Source organism: Mastigoproctus giganteus, chromosome 11, assembly GCF_048544385.1.
Source record: "Mastigoproctus giganteus isolate SK-2022 chromosome 11, ASM4854438v1, whole genome shotgun sequence".
NCBI lineage: Eukaryota > Metazoa > Arthropoda > Arachnida > Uropygi > Thelyphonidae > Mastigoproctus > Mastigoproctus giganteus.
Genome location: NC_143585.1, coordinates 74,855,693 through 74,879,425, shown reverse-complemented (window position 1 = coordinate 74,879,425; position 23,733 = coordinate 74,855,693). Strand labels below are relative to the sequence as shown.

Genomic DNA, 23,733 nt, shown 5'->3' with positions numbered 1-23,733 from the left:
TCTTATCTCCAACGTAAAAACACCCGTCCCCACTCTTCTACAGAGCGGTTTGGTCTATCGCATCTCTTGCCGTGACTGCACCAGCACGGCAAGAGACCCTTGGCATGACATTTGCCGTTCTTCCAAAGCACCCACCGATCAACGACATCGCCTTGGGTATGGAAGCGAGCTTATCATGCCTCCCGGAAGATACAGCCAAAGCTATCCGGTTGAAGACTGCAGCAGTTCTACACCATGCTCGCCCCGTCTCTTCAAACCTCAGCCGTATGCAGATTTCTACCCTCAAAACCCTGAGACAGGATTCGTCCATCGTCATCCTACCGGCGGACAAAGGCCGTCGTACGGTTGTAATGAACCACACTGATTACATGGCGAAAGCCTTACTGCTTTTACGAGACACTTCCGTCTACAAACCCTTAGCCGTTAACCCCAACAGAGCTTTGGAACGATGGGAGGCAGAGGTGAATATCCTCATCAACAGCTGGCTGAAACAAGAAAAAAATCACACAGTCAACCCGTAATCACCTCCGTGCCTCCGGGTGTCAGATCCCACGGTTTCACGGCCTGCCGAAGGTGCACAAAGAAGACACACCACTAAGACCAATTGTATCCTGCTGTGGATCACCGACTTACGAGCTGTCCAAGTTTGTCTCGAGTTGGCAAGACCACCTACACCATCTCCAACAGTGTTGAGTTCATAGAAAGGATCCACTCTATATCCATCTCACAGGATCAAGTCATGGCTTCGTTCGATGTAATATCACTATTTACCTCCATCCCAGTGGAACATGCCATCTCTTGTGCAAAACAACTCTTGGACAACGATGAAACCCTTAGCGACAGAACTAGGCTAATGCCTGATGACATTTCCGCCGCCCTCAGATTGTGCTTAACAGGGGGTGCAATCATGTTTAATGACTCAATCTATCAGCAGATACATGGCACAGCCATAGGTTCCCCTGTCAGCTCTGTCACAGCAAACATCGTGATGGAGGAGTTAGAGGGATGTGCGTTTACACATGCGCCAGATCACATCGCCTTTTGGTGTCGCTATGTAGACGATGTGTTCGTTGTCATCCCTAGAGACTCAGGTCAACGACTCCTAACCCACCTCAACTCACTATCGCCCTTCATAAAGTTTACGATTGAGCTGGAGTCGAACAACTCTATACCATACCTAGATACACTTGTCCGGCGCGAAGACACATGCTTGAAGACGACAGTTTATCGCAAACCTATGTGTGCTGGCCAATTTACCAACTTCCAGTCAGCACACATGCGGGGCCACCTCCTCTCCACTGCCCGAACCTTGCTAACTTGCGCCTGGACACACTCCAGCTCTGCAGATGAGAGACACAAAGAGATCACCAGAGTCAAAGTAGACCTTACGAAGTGTGGCTATTCCATCGACGTCCTTGACAGGTGTGATCTACAGGCACGCGACAACCAACAGTGACGGGTCATCCACGAGGGCATTTATCCCATACTATCCCAACCTGTCACAACAGATCGGTAGAATCCAAAGATCATATGGGATAAAATGCATCCAACTCCCAGGCAAGAAACTGCGTTCTCTTATCTCCAACGTAAAAACACCCGTCCCCACTCTTCTACAGAGCGGTTTGGTCTATCGCATCTCTTGCCGTGACTGCACCAGCTGCTACTTTGGAGAGACTGGACGTCGACTCGAGAAACGTCTCTCAGAACATAAAAGGGCGATCCATTTGGCAGATGTGGAACACTCAGCTATCGCCGAGCATGTCTGGACAACCCGCCACGACATCGACCCACACCGCGATGTTGTGGTTGTGGACAGGTCCCACCATTACCTAAAGCGCACTTGGTTGGAATCGTTAAATATAAAATGCTCGGATGCCTCTTTGAACAGGAACAGTGGTTGCCAAGTTAACCCCATCACAGAGGCAGTAATTCTATCCATAGACAAACGCTGGCCACGTCACCACCATATGTCACAGCCACAAACATCAACAAACAATTAACCATGCGCCTCACGCACCATCCTGGCAGTGCACATCTCTATTCCAACTGCCATTCATGTATTGAATCTGAAGAAGGCTGCCTCCCAGCCGAAAGCTTATTAATTGTAATTATGTTTAGTTTGCTCTGAGAAACAAAATAAATTTTCATAAGCATGAAATTGTTTCCTTTCAGATGCTATCTCATATATTTACATTTATCTCAAAAGCTTCTTAAAACTATGTCATTAAATGCTTTTTCTTCCATATTCTAATTTAAATGATAAACAAATTTACACGAACAAAATCAATTTACTGCTATGTCAAAATCATCTAAAAGTGAAGCTCTCTGCTCACTAAAAATTCTATTAGGTTAAGAAATTTAAAAATATGTAAAAATAATAATAAAAAAAGATATATATATATATATTGCTTATTGAATAAAATAGTTCATTTTTATAGTGCAGAGTTGTCTTCACTAGAAAAAAAAAAATTCAGTAATAGAAATCTATTTGTTATAAAATCTAAATATAGAACAATGCCATCAACATCACTCACTTAGGAGGTTGTGATTTAAAAAAAAATCCTATTCATTTTATTAATAATGAAATAAGATATTGTTTTTATACTGCTTAGTAACTAGTACTATAGTATTATTTACTAGAAAAAAACAAATGGAAAAATCTCTGGTCATGGAAGTATGAAATGATTGCTGTGATCACCAAGTAACTACTTTAGGTTAAAAATCTGGAAATCAAAAATAGTAAATAAATAAACTCCTGAAATTTATTTTTCCTTTAGGAACCAACACAATATAAAAAATCTATTTTTGTGGCAGGTCGCAGCAGTATTGCTCTCACTTCCTGCCATGTGGCCATGCTCCCAGTATCTGCACAGAAAAGTAACACAATGTTGGATTCAGTCACTCTTGAGTATGAAGCAGGGCTATTATCATATTTCTTGTGAAAAAGAATAGGAAACTCACAGAAATTTTACACAATTTATATGTGCAATATAGTGAAGAAATCCTATCATGCACAAGTATACAACTGAAGCAAAGTTTTCAGGATGTGAAAAAGTCACTAACCACTAACTGATATCAACAGTACAAATATTTATTCCATTAAGGAACTGATTTTGGAAAACAGACATATTACACTGCAAACTGTGCATAAGTGTTAGAAACATGAAAACTTCCCATTCATGGCCACTTCCCATTCAAAAAGCTGTGTGCACAGTAGGTGCCAAAGATGTTAATGTGCAACCACAAAGCACATTCCAAATATTTCCGATGGTTTGAATCAAAAGGAAACATTCCTGCAGTAAATACTGAAGAAATATGGGTTCAACCATCATAGCTGTGCTTATAATTTCTTGATTTACAGTGTCAGTCACTTGTGCTAATACATAAATTAGCTAATTTTGTATTTAAAAATTAATTCATTAAATTCTTTTCAATATCTGGTTAATATGAATAGATATGGGTGCACTCTTCATTTATGAATAACTATAGGTACACTCTTCATTCTTGGGTTAGAGATGTAATACCACAAAAACTCCTGCCATTCCCAAAAATATGAAGACAACCATCAACTAGCAAAGCCACAGCCAATTTATTTTGGAATCCATGTCAGTTTTCTGCCAAGCAATTCAACATTTAATAATCAACTTTATAGTTGACTACCACAGAATATGAACTGTGCAATTTGCAAAAAAATGTCTGGAAAGCTCTCGAAGCAGATCATCCCTCTGCTGAATATTGTAGCTTTGAAAAAATGGAACGTTGGACTAGGAAATCATGAGCCATTCTTCTTTCAACCCAGACTTTGCCCTAGTATGATTTGCACTTGTTCAAACTCAAAAGAGCATCTGGTAGGAACAGAAATTTTGAATGGTTGAAGAAGTTGTGTGCTAATATCAGTGCCTTGCCCTTACAATGTATTGAATGTGTTTGGAGAGAATACCTAATGGTACAGTCATTGTGGCATGAATGTGTTTCTTGTGTAAAATGAAGTAGTTGAAGTAATGGAAAATAATGCAAGAAAGCAAGCTTATATAGCATCAGGCAAAAAAAAAAAAAAAACAGTTCACCCATCCTTACCCTCCATGAATTTGTCTAGTTCTCCCTTGAATTTATTCAACTCATCCACTTCCACAACAGATGGAAGCCTGTTCCAACAGTCAACCATCCGCTGGCTGAAGGTAAGCGTCCGCACATCTATCTTGCAAAGATCCTTCCTCAACTTGAATTTATGCCCCTTGTATATAGTCTCAGCAAAGGACAAATACCATTAGCATTCAGCTTACTCAATAAAGTCAAGGCTTTAAACACCTCATTCAGATTTCTCCACAGGTGCCTGGTCTCAAGATGCTGCAATTTGCAGAACTGAAGCCTCTCTGGATAAGAGCCCTTTTGTTCCATTCACCAAACTGGTTGTCCTTCTCTGCACCCATTCCAGCAGATCTGTATCCCCCAGACCCGTATACAATACTCATGATGCGGCCTAACCATGGCCTTATACAAAGGGATACTCACCTCCTTCTCCCTGCTAGCAAAGTTTCTATATATCATTGACAAAACCCCATGAGCTGTCCTGTTAGCTTGTCTGCACTGCTCAGCGAATTTCATGTCTGACTGCACAATTACCCCCAGCTCTTTTTTCATTCTCCACTACTCTGAGTGTAATACCACACAGTTGATTAGTTTCTCTGGGGTTACTGCTACCCTGTACAGTACCATGCATTTGTCAATGTTAAACCTCAACTGCCATTTGGCGCCTCTTAGCCAGGTGGGCAGGAGCAGCACTGCGTAGCACACGCTTCTTGATTAGAAGGTCAGGGAATGACCACCACTTATCCCCGGAGCAATATGGCCTTAGTTGCTAATGCTCCTAAAAACCAAATAACAAACAACAAAACAACTGCCATTTCTCAGCCGATCAACCCAATTTTCCCAGATCTTGTTGCAGTAGCTCACCCTAATAACCATTCTTCCAACCTTTGTATCGTCTGTAAGCCTGATATACCGTCATCAATATCATTGATGAATATTGAAAACAACAATGGATCCAGCACTGAACTTGGAACTCCACTAATAACATTAGTCCATGAAGAGTGAGTGTGAGGAAAGAAGCATATAATTTGTGTTTTCTTATCTACTTGGTTGTGTTGGGTTTTTTTTTTTTTTTTGAAAGTGCAGCAGACACATGTGGCTTCTTTGCACTATATGGAAAATACTATTACTAAGAGTAGTGCACATTGATAACCACTCTCTGTTTTCTTCCACTTAACCATCCCTTTATCCATAGCAGTAACTTGTCCTTAATGCCACATTGCTCCAGTTGTACAACAGTTGTTTATATGAAACAGTATCAAAAGCCTTCCTGAAATCTAAGTATATGATGTCAAAATTATTTTTTTGCATCCAATTCCTTTGTCACTGTATCTTAGTAACCTATCAGATTGGTTAGACAAGACATGAATTTACATGGCCCCCTTCGTAAATCCATGCTGTGATTGCAGTATAATTGCATGCCTGTCTAAATGGTCTTTTATTACTTCTTTAACCAGTGATTCCAGTATTTTCCTCTGGAACAGACATTGCTAACAGGTCTGTAATTACTCATGTCATCATTTGATCCCCCTTTATGAATTGGGGATATATTCACACTTCTTCACCACATAGGAACCATCCCTGAATCTAAGGATGCTCTCTTAATTATGACTAAGGGTTTGCTTGCCTCTTTTGCTGCCTCCCTTAATATAATTGGATAGATTCCATCCACTTTAGGTACCTTTTTCATGTCCATCCTCAACAATTTCTCCTCCACGTTCCTTTCAGTTATCACAAGGTCATTTAGCTCCTCATTAGAGTTCAATAAACTTTTGGCATCTCCTACCTTAAAGAATTCCTTGTGTGTGAATGTAGATGCAAAATACCACTTCAGTTTGTCCGCAACCTGTGCAGGGACATCAAAACAGGTAACACACAAACATCAAGTGGCCCAATGGATGCAACTCCTTCCTTCTACTGTTAATATAAGCATAGAAGTCTTTACTGTTTTTCTTTGCATTCTTTGCCAGAGGCCTTTCATAAAGAGGCCTTACTTACAAATTAACACATGACACAGAAGCCTATGATAGATACAAGTTGATATGCAACCAAGTTACAAAGGAGGTTAGGCAGGCGAAGGCAGATTACGAGAAATCCTTGGCAAGGGATGCAAAGAAAAACAGCAAAGAGTTCTTTACTTATGTAAACTCTAGAAGGAAGGGGATGAATCAGATTGGTCCACTTGATATTGATGGGTCAACTGTTGATGATCCTGCTCAGGTAGCTAACAAACTAAATGAATATTTTGCATCGACATTCACACATGAGGAGTTATTCAGCGAGGGGAATGCCAGAGGTGTATTCAACTCTAGCAGTAAGCTACAGAATCTTGAAATAACTGGGAGTAAAGTGGAGGAGAAACTGTTGAAGATAAACACAAGAAAGGCACCCGGGGTGGATGGGATCTATCCAGTTATATTAAAGGAGGCAGCAAAGGAAGTAAGCAAACCCTTAGCCATAATTATGAGAGCTTCCTTGGACTCAGGGGAGGTACCCATATTAGGCGCCTCCGTAGCCAGGTGGGAAGGAGCAGCAGTGCGTAGTACACGCTTCTTGATTAAACCGGGGTTCGAGCCCGTCACCACCAAATACGGAGGATGCGGAAAAGGTCTGGGAATGACCCCCGCATATCCCGGAGCAATATGGCCTTTGTTGCTAATGCTCCTAAAAACCAAATCACAGGTACCCATAGACTGGAGATGTGCAAATGTGACCCCAATTCACATTTGCACATCTCCTCAGAATAGACCTGTGAGCTTAACTTCTGTTCCAGGAAAATTAATGGAGGCACTGGTTAAAGAAGCACTGCAGGATCATTTAGACAAGACTTCAGTTATAGCTCGGACACAGCATGGTTTTGTTAAGGGGAAGTCTTGCCTGACCGATTTGATTGGATACTATGATGCAGTCACAAAAGAACTGGATGCAGGGAATAGCTTTGATATTGTATACTTGGATCTTAGAAAGGCTTTTGATACTGTTGCACATGGAAGACTGCTACACAAATTGGAGCAGTGTGACATTGGAGGCAAATTGCTGCTATGGATAAAGGGATGGTTGAGGGGGAGAAAACAGAGAGTGGTAATCAATGGACACTGCTCATCGTGGACTAATGTTATTAGTGGAGTCCCTCAGGGTTCAGTGTTGGGTCCATTATTGTTTTCTGTATTTATAAATGATATTGATGATGGTATATCAAGCTTAATGTCCAAGTTTGCAGACGATACAAAGGTTGGCAGGGTTGTCAAGGACACTACTGACACTATGCTGCTGCAACAGGATCTGGAAAGGTTGAGCAGATGGGCTGAGAGGTGGCAAATGAAGTTTAACATTGACAAATGTAAAGTACTACACATGGAAAACAGCAACCCCAGAGCAACGTATCAACTCTGTGGTACTACACTGACAGTGGTAGAGAATGAAAGGGACTTGGGGGTGGTTGTGCAGGCAGATATGAAGTTCTCTGAGCAGTGCAGATGGGCTGCAAGAGTAGCTCATGGAGTATTGTCAATGATATACAGGAATTTTTCCAGCAGGGATAAGGAGGTGATTATTCCCTTGTATAAGGCAATGGTCAGGCCACACCTAGAGTACTGTATACAGGTGTGGAGGCCTCATTTCAAGAAGGATGTAGAGCTGCTGGAACAAGTACAGAGAAGGGCAACAAGATTAGTGAATGGAACAAAGGGGTGCTCTTACGAAGAAAGGCTTAAGTTTTGCAAATTACAGTGTCTGGAGACTAGGCACCAGCGAGGTGATCTGATAGAGGTGTATAAAGCCTTGAATGGTTTGAGCATGCTCAATGCTGATGGGATTCTTCCTCTCGCTCAGAATAATCACCTGAGAGGGCATAAATTCAAATTGAGGAAAGACAGATGTAGGATAGACGTGCGGAAATTTGCCTTTAGCCAGCGGGTGGTTGGTTGGTGGAACAGACTTCCATCCCTTGTAGTGGAGGTTGATAGCCTAAATAAGTTTAAGGCTCAGCTGGACAGGTATTTTGAACGAACAGAAGGGTGAAGTGGGTTTTTTTTTTTGGCTGATGCTGCATAAGCTGGCTTTCTTGCATCAAATGCCTCTACTAATGCTAATGCTAATGCTAATAATCTGCCTTAGCTTGCCTAACCTCCTTTGTGACTTGATTACAGACTAATTTATATGTACCATATGCTTCTGTGTCACCTGATAATTTTGTGCATCCCTTGAATTTTTCTTCTCTGCCACAAGTCTCAATAGTTCATCTGATATCCATTTAGGTTTAAGCCTTGAACAGTATTTCTTTGTTGGCATGAAAAGTCTAGTAGCTCCTTTTATTACTTCCCTGAATACTTCCCATTTAGAATTTGCTGTTGATAACATCATCAGTTGGTCCTACTGCACACAGTTTAAAAACTGTCTGAGCCCAATGTAGTCACCCTTATGAAAGCAAAAGCCTTTCCCTTTACCCTCGACAGTAGTTATGTCTTTAATTAAATTCCACATTAGTACACTGTGCTCGCTACCACCCAGTGGGTCTTTTACCTGCAGATTCTTAATGCATGAAGCATCACTGCTGATAACCAGATCAAGAGTATTGTTTCATCTTGTTGCGGTGCCTCCATAGCCAGGTGGGCAGGAGCAGCAGTGCGAAGCACACGCTTCTTGATTAGACTGAGATTGGAGCCCGTGACCACCAAATACGGAGGATGCAGAAAAGTCAAGGAATGACCATTGCATATCCCCAGAGCAATATGGCCTTAGTTGCTAATGCTCCTAAAAACCAAATAACAACAACAACAACATCATCTTGTTGCCTCTCTAACATGTTGCTGTAGAAAACTGTCATCCAAGAAATCCACAGAAGTCTTGCTCGTGTGTGTGTGTGTGACCAATACACAAAATTCCATCAACATCTGTAAAGTTAAAATCCCCCATTATGGGACATTCTGATTTGCTGGCCCACTGTATTTCCCTGTATAGCTGCTTGGTATTCTCATCACAGTCATTAAGCCTATAACACATTCCTACTCACAATTTTGTTTTTCCAATGCTAATATCACATCATAATTTATAGTGCCTAGTGACTAGTACTATAGTATTATTTACTAGAAATAAACAAATGGAAAAATCTCCAGTCATGGAAGTGTAAATTGGAAGTATGAAATGACATAGAAAAAAATTAAAATATGGAGTAAATTAACCACACTCATAATATTATTGACTGTGATTATGTACGCTTGCCTGTGTTGCTGATTTCTTCAGGAAAAGGAACATCAGAATTGTGCCACATTCACCCTCTATTTCTGATTATACACCTTATGACTTTTAGTTCTTTCCAAAATTGAAGAAAGATCACAGGGGAAGATAGTTTCCATCATTACAAATATGCATAAAGGCCATGGTGGCAAAATTAAAGACACTGTCAAAGAATTGCTTGAACCATGTGTTTTAGTCATGGATCATCACTGGATAAGTGTTTTGCATTCCATGGCATAAGTATTTTCCTACTTTGTTTTACTTTCAGATATATTTTGTCCAACACTATGCCAAACAAATAATATTCCAAAAGATGGTTATCCAGGGTGTATTCTAAATGCTAAGAATCAACTAAACAAATGGTTTGGAATCAACTAAACAAATCACAGGTTCTGTCACTAACCCCATTTGACTTGAGAAACCCTAGAAAAGGGTATTTCTTTAAAAATAATAATTCAAACCCAATCACTGTTTCTTAGTGTGGGGTTTCCCGACTTTAAAACACAGTCTGGACAGTTGATGCTTCTTTTCTATGTTGATTATATTTGTGAACATCTTAAAATTTAAAAGAAACATAACATGACTCATCTGGAGAAAAAGAATAAGTTGTATTTTGTCTTCCAAACAAAACAATATAGGTTTACAGTTTCTCATTTACCAGAAAATCTATACTATGCAAAACCCTTGTTTAAAGCTTAAAAATGATTAAGCTAAAATGGTCACGGTAGTTAAAACTGCATATTTTCTTATTGCTAAAACTTTGAAATATTTTAAACACTTGCAGAATTCCTAAATTAAATCTCATTTCTCCCTAAAAAATATCAAGCCAAATCACCTTTTTTCTTAAGCTTTTATTTTTCCTACATGTTTTTGTTTGATTTAATAACAAAAAAAAACTTTGATTTAATAACCAGAAAATTTCTGTTATTAACGTATGTAGGAGTCTGCATGCTGCATTAGTTCTTTAATATCAACAATAGCAGTTTTTGGTTCTGATAACAGTTGCCATTATAAAATTACAGAAGTTTACTGCCCTTATCTTTTTTTCAAACTTGACACTTTAAATGTTGCATAATTAGCTGTGAATTAATTTTATTGAGGCTTTTCATCACTAGCAGTTTTCTTTCATTTCCTTATCTTCTGGCCAATCAAATAATGTTCCATTTTCAGCATACAAACTTTAGGCTGCAACTTCAAAATTAACTTTTCACATAAAACATAAATTTACCATCTTGCATTTGCATTTATTCTCATAAATTAGCCATCTATATCCAAAGCACACTTTTTATTTTTAAACCAAATTGACAAAATTACCAACTTAGTATCATTAACTTGTAGTTTTTCACTATTTTTCATTTTAGAGTACCAACTCCATTAACTTCTAGTGCTTTCCCTACATTAGCAATAACTATGTGAAGCACACTTTCGCTTTCATGTGTATCATCTTTAACAATGCATGAGTTTAACGTTAAACATGTGCCTGTGGATGACTGTAACCTGCTACAAGTAAAAATAAATTCTGTGCTATATTCTCAACAATCGAAATAAATGTTTTTACATAAAGATAAATATACTACATAAATTTATAATAGTATAATATTAGTAAATAATATTACAATAACATATACATGTTGATATAGCAAAATGATATAAACAACAAAATGACAAAAACTTTTTTTTTTGTAACAGTTTTCATTACCACTCAGAAAGTTCAAACAATTATAAAAGGCAAATATAAACTATATGGCTAAAGCCTCAAAGATCATTATACATTATCAAGATTATTGTTGAACGTGTGTTTTTCTTATTCATGATATTGGCCTCAAGTTTTACATCTGCAAAGATAAATCATATATCATTTGAAAGTCTTATTTGGGAATTGAGAGTATGTTATTAACCAGAATTTAATGAATTAATTTTTAAATACGAAATTAGCTAATTTGTGCATTAGCACAAGTGACTTACATTGTAAATCAAGAAATTATAAGCACAGCTATGATGGTTGAACCAGTGGTATAATGGATAAAAGAGTTCTGTTATTATTTTGTGTATAAATGACCAGCTCCTAACTATTTCTTGAGTATTTTGATATAAAAGTTGAAAGTTGGTTGAACCAGTGGTGTAATGGATAAAAGAGCTCTGTTATTACTCTGTGTATACATGACCACCTCCTAACTGTTCCTTGAGTCTTTTGACATAAAAGTTGAACATGATGTAAAAATAAATAAAGGTGGGGGAAAATTTACTCATTAACCAACCACTGAATATTAAACTGGAACCTTATTTTTGACCTCTATGATGAACCTCCACAGCATTCTGCAATCCACTTGGATTGCAAATATCACAGACATGTAGAAATATACTAAATCTGTAATCATAGTACTAACTCTTGACATTTATAACATTCTCAAATACCTTTGAATACGGTTAACTTTTCAAAACTGTTTATTACTAAATTAAATCATCATTCACTATAAGGCCTAAAATCCCTACCTCAGATGTGGGCCTTTGTTACAAAATTAAAGATTTGAGTAAATGTTGCAAAGCAGTACTTTATACAAGTTACCTAATCCAGCAGTATGCCAGGTTATGTCAACTTGTATATTACATTGCTGTATATGCACCAGTCATTACTTTTTGAACAGCCCTTGTATTTTAACCTGTATTTTATGACAGACCTCGTATTTTATAGTGTTTAAGCTTTGCTATTGTGGGAATTAAATGACATTACTAACAGTGACTAACAGCAGCTGCAGGCAAAGGTGTAAGTGATTCTACTGCTTCTGTTGAAACATGTAGAAGCCTGGAAAATGAGGTTTTGGGAATTTCAAGGCCTGCTAGGGTTATTCATGTAACAAGGGCTGTGTTAGAATCGAAGAGTAAAAACAGGTGGTGTATGTGTATACTTGCATATATACCAAAACTAGGATAATAGTAAATAAATTTTTGAACACATCTTTGAAAGTATCATTAGAAACTCATTTGGATTTGACCCTTGGGGTGGGGAGATAATTTCAGTGAGAAATATTCAAAATATTTTTGTATTCCAAATCTAGAGGTGGAATGCAAAATATCCCTGTGTAGTTACACATATTGTAGTATAAGCTAAATACTTCTGTGATAAATACATTTATAAAAATATATTTATACTGTATTATTGAAATGAAAAATAATAATGAAAAATATTTTCATAAATTGCTGTGCTATAATTTTATAAATGTGCTCGCATTATAAAATGGGACATTCTGACTGTTAGATTAAATAAATAGTACTTAATTTCTACTTTTATAATTGTGTGGTTATTCTTTCTTTTAATTGTACATTTATTGTTTAAACTGCAAATAGGAAGCCTTTTTCTGTAATCAACACATACCCACATCACCATTTTCAAGGTTAACAGACAGGACTTTAGACTTTGTGTTTAGAAACTGAGTCAATTATGTGCTTGTAGTTTAGAATTTAAATGGAGTCAGTAATTTGTTTAATGTGTTTCATTAAAACTGTCAAACAGAAAAGTTCATAATATTTATGTTGATCTTTAAATTTTTTTCTTTAAGTTATTATTATCAGTAAATTTTCATTTACTGATAATAATTTTAAGTATTTACTGATGATAATTTGAAGTATTCATTACATAATGCTCTAGTCTACTAATAATGCCTCACTGCATTATATTATTTTTCTGCCTTGCTGTCTTGGGGAAATTATGTTCCCTCTCCATTGACAGTGACAACCTCATTTTAGAAGTAATATTTTTATCTACAAGTCAACCTAAATTACTAATATCATTTTTCACCTCTAGATATTTTTATTATATCACAAAGCTTTGTGTTATTTTAGTTTTATCATGTTATATTAAATTCCTAAGATTCTAGTAATAATTAATTTTTTCTCTTTTTCTTTTAATTGAGAGAATTATAGCCTCCTTTAGTTTTACAGAAATCAAGTCAGCATACAGGAAGATTTTGATTAAAATTATAATACATTCCTGGACAATGAAATTCTATACATTGAATGTTGAAAATTTAATTGTAACTTACTTGACTTGGAAGAAATCTTTTGATTGAAATATTTTCTGACCAAACAAGCAGTCAGTAACCTTTTCATGTTATTTATTGAGAAGTAGGTGAATTAGCTAAAGTTATTAAAAATTCTTTGATTTTAACAGAATTTTTAGTGATAGTCATTACTGCTGCTGCTGTTAAAAACAGATGGATCCAGCAATATCAGCAGTACATTGGTCAAAATTATGTTACTAGTGTAACTTCTCTGGTCACCCTTTTTCTTTTTTAAATCCAAGAATTTCAGAAGTACCACTCTTTCTTTTGTAAGCAGTGTGGCAATATTGCCTGCATATAAATTCAAATTGACAATTTTCAGTGCCCCTGTACATTGCTTTACAGATAATTTAATTTCTTCCTTTTTAAGTTCATCTCTTACAACGTTATGCAGTGCCGGCTAGCTTTACTTTGTCCTGGATGATTGAATAGATTTAACCAAAATTTGGTATTTGAATTCCATGATAAAATAAACTGACCAAATTCAGGTTTGATGCAGATTATTTCAGCAGCACTCAAACTTCAGTGACCTGAGGGACCCCATTTTTTTTAGTTAAAAATTTTTTGAATACCACCAAACTCAACTTTAAAAAATAAAAAAATTATATTTACAAGAAAATGTACTAACACTTGGGTATTTTGTATTCTATGGAGATATATAGTGTATGTACAGATTACTTAAATTTAAATGTTATATTTGTGCTGTACGTCGTGAGTTCTTTGTCATTAACGTTATGTATTCAGCTATTATTTATTTCATTATTATTATCAGCCAAGGTATGTAAATATAACTGTCATAATTGAAATATTTTTATATTTATATATTCAATAGCTGATTGCCATATCGGACTTGAGGCATTAGTACTGAAAATTTATACAAATTGAATAAGTAAGATACATGCATTTCCATCAAAATCGTCTAACAGTTTTTTAGGTTTACTCTTTTATGTTATAAATTTTATTTTCTGTTCTCCCCCCCCCCCCATTTTTATGATGATGATTTAAGAAAATAAGGAAATATATAAGATAAAGTAAACCTAAAAACAATTGTGTTAGATGATTTTGATTTAAAAAATGTGCATTTTACTTGTATTTAATTTATATAAGTTGCCAGTATTAAAATAAATAAATAAATAAATTTTCTGTTTATACTCCGGCACAACAACCAAGTCAGTAGAGTTTACAATAAATCGTCAATACAAATATTTATCGTATTTAGTAGTCACGGGCTTGAACCCCGGTCCACTCAAGGAATGCGTGCTATGCACTCTCGCTCCTGAACACTGGGCTACGTCAGGCCTTAATGACACAAGCCCTGTAAATTTTCTTATTTTTAAAATGTTTATGATAAGTTTGAGATTGCAGACCCCAGTTTGCTAAAAGCTGAACTATATAGAAATTCAGTTAATTGTTGTGAAATTTATCTACAGATATCTCTCACCATTTGTGAACAGAGGTTTCTTATATCCATACAACTCTTTATTTTACCTATCCAGGTTTTTCGTATCAGTACAATTCTTTATTATTACCATGTATTTTCACTTTTAAATACTGTATATACAGATACATAAAGATATTAAAATTATTTTTAATATACCAATATAAAAATACTGCATAAAAATTAATACTGTAAAAGTGCTCAAAAATAAATTTAATAATTGGTTAATTATAACTTATGTGTCAGTATGTAAAGGAATGGTAATGGCTATATATTCAAATGCTCAAGGGTTCTACACAGCAGAAGCATTTTGAATTAAAAAAGCTCTCCTATAAACAACATAGCTTTTTTTCTAAATTCTCTTGCCTGTAGCACATCTGGTTTGGAAAATCATGAGATCCAGTGCAAAGTGATTGTGTAGTCTTCTTACAGTTCAAAACTTTACTAGTAATTTTTTTCTGAATCAAAAAATGCAAATTTGCAACCTTTTTGGAGAGCAAGCACTGGGCTTGATGCACTCATGGCATCAACAAACTAGTTCTTCCTGTAAACACCTTACTTTTTTATTTTCTAATGGACCATTTTGTTTTATTACAGTGACATTCAGCCATTTGTGATTTCAATTTTTATCATTGAAATCACAAATGGCTGAATGTCACTGTAATATCATGGTCATATCAAGACCATGTCTAAAAATGCTGAAAATAGTTTTGCTGGGAGGCAGCTTAAAGTTATGGCATAAGAAGAAACAATCATTATAAAGTGTAAAAGTTCTTTCTCAGTTGCACATAAGTTGTGGGGGGTAGATTTTGATTTTTGTGTATATATATTTTATATTTATATTATATATTCGTATATATCCCCTTTTTTATATTTATCCCTACTTGCAAATCTGACTATTACTTTACAGAAAATTCCAAGTTCTAGGGGAAAATCTCCTTGATGTGTTTAATTCCCTTTGGATAGGCTTTTACTCAGAACAACAAAGAGACACACAACTGTTGTATAAAAAAATCAGTTTATTGGACATTTTTACATAGATACATCAAACAAAAGAATTTTGTTAAACTCATGACCAAATAGATTTAATTTCATCTTCTTATAACAGAATGTATATGAGCAAGGTATTTTGCCTATTGAGTAAACTCAAGGAGGGCTATTTCCTTTACATAAATCATAATCAACTATCCCCTCTTTTAAACTAACAAAATGTTTCTACTTCCTTACTCCTGAGTTCAATTGACTTTCAAAAGAATCTATTAACATTCTCCTTTCATTACAAAACAATTCCTACTCCAAATTGATAAAGCTCCGATACTCTTAATTTCAGTATAAATCATTACTCTGTTTTCTAACAGATTATAGCCTACAACCTTCTCTAATCTAGGTAATTATTACTATCAAATTTCTACAATTAACTACTTGCACATTCGGGGGTTACTGACATCCGTCTATCCCCTTCCAAAATTCATACTTAGTCATTCACTTGTTTAACCAAATATTAACAAGTATCAATCACTTCAAAAATTTTATATCTATTCCCTTCCAAAATTTATTTATATATATTGACTTGCCCTGGGTAATTTCCTTCAGTTCATACCATTCACTAACTTATTCATTACAATATAGTACTACTTATACATATGTGTTCAATCAAAAGTTCTGATAAATTGGTTATCGGGTGTCTATAGTCGGTGTGATGGTGAGAGTACTTAAGCAAACTAATCACTTACTTACATAACTTGGCAGACTTCACGGTACATCCTTCTCTAAGCGAGTAGGGGACCTTTTCTATCTGGGTCGCATCTCACAATCACTGGGGGAGTTCGACATAAGATACTGGATTCCTTCTTGGGTACCTTTTATTTCTTAAGAACGCATTATTTTCATCTGATCAGAATGGCTGTACTCTTTTTGTCCGGCTTCGGATTTCATCAGCTCCAGCGTAATTGCTCTCAGAAATATCAGGCAATCTCGTTCCTTCATAATGGAGTTGACTCCTTCTCATCTACTTTAAGGATCTTGAAAAATTTTCCCCCCTTTCTATGGCACGTGTTCATCTCTCACTTCGAAACTCAGTCTACTTTTGGCTGACTGTCTGACCGACTTCTACACCTCAACTTCATCTTTCCACTTACTCGACTGCCTCTCTCACTAACTTTTTAAATCAACGACTTAACTGTTCACTTAAAGCTTATCTACCCCTCTTACTGACTACACATTAAAACTTAGCCACTTTTCTCCACCGGCTACTCTATCTAAAGAAACTCATTCCTTTCTTTTCTTCTCCAACTCTCATCTTACTGCCCAACTCACTGACACTGACTGACACTGTTTTTCTGTCCGTCTCCATCCACAATTTTTTTCTTCCGAGTTTGTCATGCCTTCCTACAGTGGTTTCTACCAATCCCCTCTATCTTTTTTCCATATTTCTTCTTTTATTCGTTGGTAGGTCAGCCAGCCCTGTAGCACGTGATTCACACTACCCCTCTCCTTTTTTTTTTTTTTTTCCCCACCTGTTGACATCCGTTGAGCTCTTTCATGTAGGCCGAATGTATCAAAACAACTCCTCCTGTGTCCTCACAGCTTGTCTCTATAGCACTTCAGAAAAACCACAAATGTGTCACTGGAGACCATCGCGTCTATTTTTAGAGGCTTGTGTGTGCGTTTTGCCGAATGCGTTTCCGGTGCGTGACCCCTCATAAACTTTAAGTTGTTTGTTGCGCCGAACCTCCCGCTGGGCTTGCCATAGTATTTTCCGTCAGTTTTCTGTTTTAACGGATGTAAAGCTAATTTTTCTGTTTTTCGTTCCTCCTACCTTTTAATTTTTACAATCCTTACTGGATAATTCTTGTTTATTGAAACTGACGCTATTACCATTTCTCCCAACGGCAAGAATCCAAAAAGGAAAACTAACTTCAGAAGTCAAAAAAAAATATTTTATTTTTGTAAGATTTTCAGATCTTACAATTGCCGCTCCTCTCCCAAAAAAAATTATACCTGTGTAAAATTTTTTTTTCTCTATACTCCATCACTTTCCCTGGAATTCAACACCTTACATCTATTTATAGATCTCTTTAATATACATTAACTCTCCATTAACTTCTAACACCAAAAGGATTTATACTCATTCCGATTACCCTTTGGAATGCACAAATATTTACAATTATATACATGTACATTAATTAAATGTATATTTTGGGCTTCACTAAAACTATTCCCATCCCATGTACTCATCAATTAATCCTCCCACTAAATATAATTGCTGGAGTCTGTTTGATTCTTTCAGTTTAATTGCCCTTTCTCCACTTTGATTCGCAAGTCCTTCTTTCCACTGTTCTTTGATTCTACCACGGTTTGCTACTTCCGTTCGAGGTTTGCTATTTTTATTTTCTAGTCTCTCTTCCCTTTGAGATATTATTTGCCCTGAATTTTGCCTAACCTTCTCTGTTAATTCTACTAATCCCACATTCACTATTTTGTTTTCTGCCTGTTGCCTTGTTCCGTCATTTTCTCTAATTCTTCTCTTTCTCCTTAATCTTTTTAATTCTTCCTGCGCAATCAGAACTTTATCAACACCTTTTTTTCTTTGCAGTAACTTTTGACTCGTTCTTTGCACTTGCCTCTCATTGCCTTTCCTTATGTTTCTTTTCGCTTCCACCACTGCAGTCGGTGTCTTACATTTATCATCATTTTCTCTCATCTGATAACCAACTTCGCTCCTATGGGATCTACTTTCGTTTTCGCCTGGCCTGGATTTTAGGTTTGCTGGTCGCCATGGATAGAACCGACCTCTCTTCAGTTTCCATTCCTTTCTTGGGTCATCAGCTTTGTATTCATCTCTGTGATGTACTCTTCTTGCTGGGCAAAATCTAGCTATATGCCCATATCTGTTACACCTATAACACTTCACTTGACTTGGATGATTCCATTTATGTCCTAGGGTGGCCACAACTATTGGTTCTCTATTCATAAACTCCCTTCTATGTGTGTGTGGCTTCCTCCTTGTGCTGCCTGATTTATTGCTCCTTTTTTCACAGGAATTATTTTTCCAACGTCTAAGATGCAGAGCATTCATGCTTATATGCTGCCTTTGATTTGTGCCCCTGTTGTGACAGTATTCATTTCTGCTCTCGTGATGCCTATTTCTGTACCAGCACTCCCTAGTCCAGTGATCTGTATTCTGGCATCTATAGCACCACCTACGAATTCTACCCTTGTCAGCCTCTCCAGTTCTCCATCCTTCTCTTCCATCTCCGTTTTCCTCTAAGTAATTGTGCCTTCCCCAGGTCCGCGTATTCTCGCCTAACTGTTCCTTGTTCCCTTCCTTTATTTGTTTCTTGGTATTAAATTCTTCTAATAACTTGTTTAATTTGGCTTCCACCCCTGCGATCTGTTTCTCTAAACCGTCTAATTTCTTATCCCTACTGTTTTCGGGTTTTGTTTCCCCTTCGGATACTAATATGTTAACGTCCTTTCTAGTGTTCCCCCTACCGTGAAAATCTAGTTTCTGCTCTTCGATGGCTAGTTCTGCCGCTTCTGCTAAGGATTTTGGCTTTCTCCTTAGTATCTCTCGCCTATATCTTTCTCTAATTCCCGATAAAAACTGGTCCATTAGAATTTTATCGAAGGCGCCATTTTCATTTTCGGAAACTTCGGTGTTTAGTTTAATTGTTCTAAACTTCTTATAGTATTCTTCCACGGTTTCGCGACTGTTTTGTGTTATGTTGCTTAGCCTATTGATTCCTTCCAGGAAGGTAATTTTCTCAGAGAATAGCTTTCTTAATATTTTCTCGAATTGTTCGAGAGTTTCAACTTCTGTGGACTGCGTAGTTTCTAAATATTTTCTCTGTGCTGCGCCTTCTAATTTAAACTCGGCCATAGTGACTATCTCTAATTCTGTTAGCCCTTCCTTTTCTTTAATCATTATCAGTTTACGCAGGAAATAGTCTACACTTTCCGATGGTTCGCCCCTAAAAACTTTTAAGAACTTACTTAATCTAAGGGATCCATTATTGTTACTCACTATGCTAGAACTTGTTTCCACTGATTCTTCCCTTCCATTATTTTCTGTTCTTTCCCTGTCCCTACTGCTATGTGCCCTTCTTGTAGCCATCTTTAATTTAATTGACAAATTAATTAACAGTAATATAATTGCCCTTTTTAAGTTTAATCTGTCCTAAATGCTTATCTCTTAGCCTAATAATGAATTCCTATACACTTAATTACTCCTAATACTTCAATATTCCTTTCTTTATATTCACCTTTATCTACTCAATCCAAGTTCAATCTGTGATCAATTCACTAATACATAATTAACCGTGTTTCAATGTTTAACACTTTAAATCTATAAATTTCTTATCTTAGCAAATTTATCTGATGATCAATTCAATACCACATAAATAATCAAACTCAATGCTTAACATTTTATCTCCACCATTATTTACCTTAATATTTTTCAACCAATAATCAATTTTATATTAAACAACAATTCTAAATCGATATGATATGTATTCTGGCTCGCCAGCTGAATTTTTTTCTCAGTTTCAGCAACTGGGCTTAACTTATTTCTTTGTTATTCTGGTACACTGCCTTCCGTTTGGGAATTATATCCTGGCTTGCTTTCACCAATTGTGTGGGGGGGGGGAGGTTTTGATTTAATTTTGTTTTGTATATATATTTTACATTTATATTATATATTCGTATATATCCCCTTTTTGATATTTATCCCCACTTGCAAATCTGACTATTACTTTACAGAAAATTCCAAGTTCTAGGGGAAAATCTCCTTGATGTGTTTAATTCCCTTTGGATAGGCTTTTACTCAGAACAACAAAGAGACACACAACTGTTGTATAAAAAAATCAGTTTATTGGACATTTTTACATAGATACATCAAACAAAAGAATTTTGTTAAACTCATGACCAAATAGATTTAATTTCATCTTCTTATAACAGAATGTATATGAGCAAGGTATTTTGCCTATTGAGTAAACTCAAGGAGGGCTATTTCCTTTACATAAATCATAATCAACTATCCCCTCTTTTAAACTAACAAAATGTTTCTACTTCCTTACTCCTGAGTTCAATTGACTTTCAAAAGAATCTATTAACATTCTCCTTTCATTACAAAACAATTCCTACTCCAAATTGATAAAGCTCCGATACTCTTAATTTCAGTATAAATCATTACTCTGTTTTCTAACAGATTATAGCCTACAACCTTCTCTAATCTAGGTAATTATTACTATCAAATTTCTACAATTAACTACTTGCACATTCGGGGGTTACTGACATCCGTCTATCCCCTTCCAAAATTCATACTTAGTCATTCACTTGTTTAACCAAATATTAACAAGTATCAATCACTTCAAAAATTTTATATCTATTCCCTTCCAAAATTTATTTATATATATTGACTTGCCCTGGGTAATTTCCTTCAGTTCATACCATTCACTAACTTATTCATTACAATATAGTACTACTTATACATATGTGTTCAATCAAAAGTTCTGATAAATTGGTTATCGGGTGTCTATAGTCGGTGTGATGGTGAGAGTACTTAAGCAAACTAATCACTTACTTACATAACTTGGCAGACTTCACGGTACATCCTTCTCTAAGCGAGTAGGGGACCTTTTCTATCTGGGTCGCATCTCACAATCACTGGGGGAGTTCGACATAAGATACTGGATTCCTTCTTGGGTACCTTTTATTTCTTAAGAACGCATTATTTTCATCTGATCAGAATGGCTGTACTCTTTTTGTCCGGCTTCGGATTTCATCAGCTCCAGCGTAATTGCTCTCAGAAATATCAGGCAATCTCGTTCCTTCATAATGGAGTTGACTCCTTCTCATCTACTTTAAGGATCTTGAAAAATTTTCCCCCCTTTCTATGGCACGTGTTCATCTCTCACTTCGAAACTCAGTCTACTTTTGGCTGACTGTCTGACCGACTTCTACACCTCAACTTCATCTTTCCACTTACTCGACTGCCTCTCTCACTAACTTTTTAAATCAACGACTTAACTGTTCACTTAAAGCTTATCTACCCCTCTTACTGACTACACATTAAAACTTAGCCACTTTTCTCCACCGGCTACTCTATCTAAAGAAACTCATTCCTTTCTTTTCTTCTCCAACTCTCATCTTACTGCCCAACTCACTGACACTGACTGACACTGTTTTTCTGTCCGTCTCCATCCACAATTTTTTTCTTCCGAGTTTGTCACGCCTTCCTACAGTGGTTTCTACCAATCCCCTCTATCTTTTTTCCATATTTCTTCTTTTATTCGTTGGTAGGTCAGCCAGCCCTGTAGCACGTGATTCACACTACCCCTCTCCTTTTTTTTTTTTTTTTCCCCACCTGTTGACATCCGTTGAGCTCTTTCATGTAGGCCGAATGTATCAAAACAACTCCTCCTGTGTCCTCACAGCTTGTCTCTATAGCACTTCAGAAAAACCACAAATGTGTCACTGGAGACCATCGCGTCTATTTTTAGAGGCTTGTGTGTGCGTTTTGCCGAATGCGTTTCCGGTGCGTGACCCCTCATAAACTTTAAGTTGTTTGTTGCGCCGAACCTCCCGCTGGGCTTGCCATAGTATTTTCCATCAGTTTTCTGTTTTAACGGATGTAAAGCTAATTTTTCTGTTTTTCGTTCCTCCTACCTTTTAATTTTTACAATCCTTACTGGATAATTCTTGTTTATTGAAACTGACGCTATTACCATTTCTCCCAACGGCAAGAATCCAAAAAGGAAAACTAGCTTCAGAAGTCAAAAAAATATATTTTATTTTTGTAAGATTTTCAGATCTTACAAAGTATTATATTAACAAAAAACCCTTCATTATATCAGAAAAGATATACTAAATTTTATCCTCAGATAAAATTAGGCCCGTGTGTGCTCTGTTTGTTACAGTTTCTACCATTAAAGGTTCATTGAAGTTGGTGTGACATTGTATTTGGATTACTAAGTTAAGCATTTGCAATATTTTTTTATATGTATAACTTGTATTGCTAATTTTTCCTAACTACTTGCCCTGAACATAACTCCCCCCCTCCTTTCTTTTCCCATTACTTTTAAGTATTTGTCATTTGCAAGAATTTGCCAGTCTTTCTCACCCAGTGTTGGCAAGGGATACCCATATTTGTGACATGTAGGTACATTTTTTTAACTTTTTTTCTTTTCTTTCTTTTTATAGCACATGCAAGGTTTTGAATTGTATGCTTCCTTTGAACCTCTTTCCACTAAACTGGATACTATAACAGCTATGAAGAAAGTTGTTCACTGGATTAAGAGAGAAGAGGACCGTCTCTTTATAATGAATGCACCAACAATTTAGTACTATATGGAGGTGTGATATGTAAATTATTTAAATTTAAAAGTTATATTTGTGTTTATTTCTGAAATAATACCTATTACATTGTTTTTGTTAAAAAGGACAAATTTTAAGAATAGTTATGTAAAAAGTAAAATTATTTTTTAAGTGGAAATATGTATATATTTGTGCAAAAGTGAAACTATTAATTAAATATAGGCGTGTTATTCCTTTTTCTCTGTTTTTTTCTAATTTTCATCCTATTTCATTTTATTTATTTGATCTTATTTCTTTTCATTTTTGGATTTATTTTATTATTATTTTTTTTTTTTTTTTCACTGCCTTTGGTTCACAGAAAGACTGAATTTTGTAAATTGTTGAAGCATTTCAATGGTACAAAGTTTGAGGATTGCATTTCATAAACAACAAAATAGAGGAACACTCCATTCATAAGTGTAGCAGAACTCATTGACAAAACATTATTTGTCAATGAGTTCTGCTGTACTTATGAATGGGGAATCTACTAGGAAACAAGAAGCAACTTAAGCTTGCTCCACAAAAACTTTCATGGCTTGAAATGGACCAGAATATAAT

At 36.1% G+C, this 23,733-nt stretch overlaps 1 protein-coding gene across 1 annotated transcript in view; it reads left to right on the top strand.

Annotated features, from left to right (window-relative positions):
- The window catches only part of Mon1 (vacuolar fusion protein MON1 homolog), an 87,618-nt gene extending 64,442 nt beyond the window's left edge, over positions 1–23,176 (top strand). The window contains exon 7 of the mRNA XM_090385127.1: positions 23,023–23,176. Within this exon, the coding sequence (XP_090241253.1) occupies positions 23,023–23,163 (141 nt within the window). The 3' untranslated portion in view covers positions 23,164–23,176. The remainder of the gene's footprint in view (positions 1–23,022) is intronic.
- The last annotated feature ends 557 nt before the right edge of the window (positions 23,177–23,733 follow it).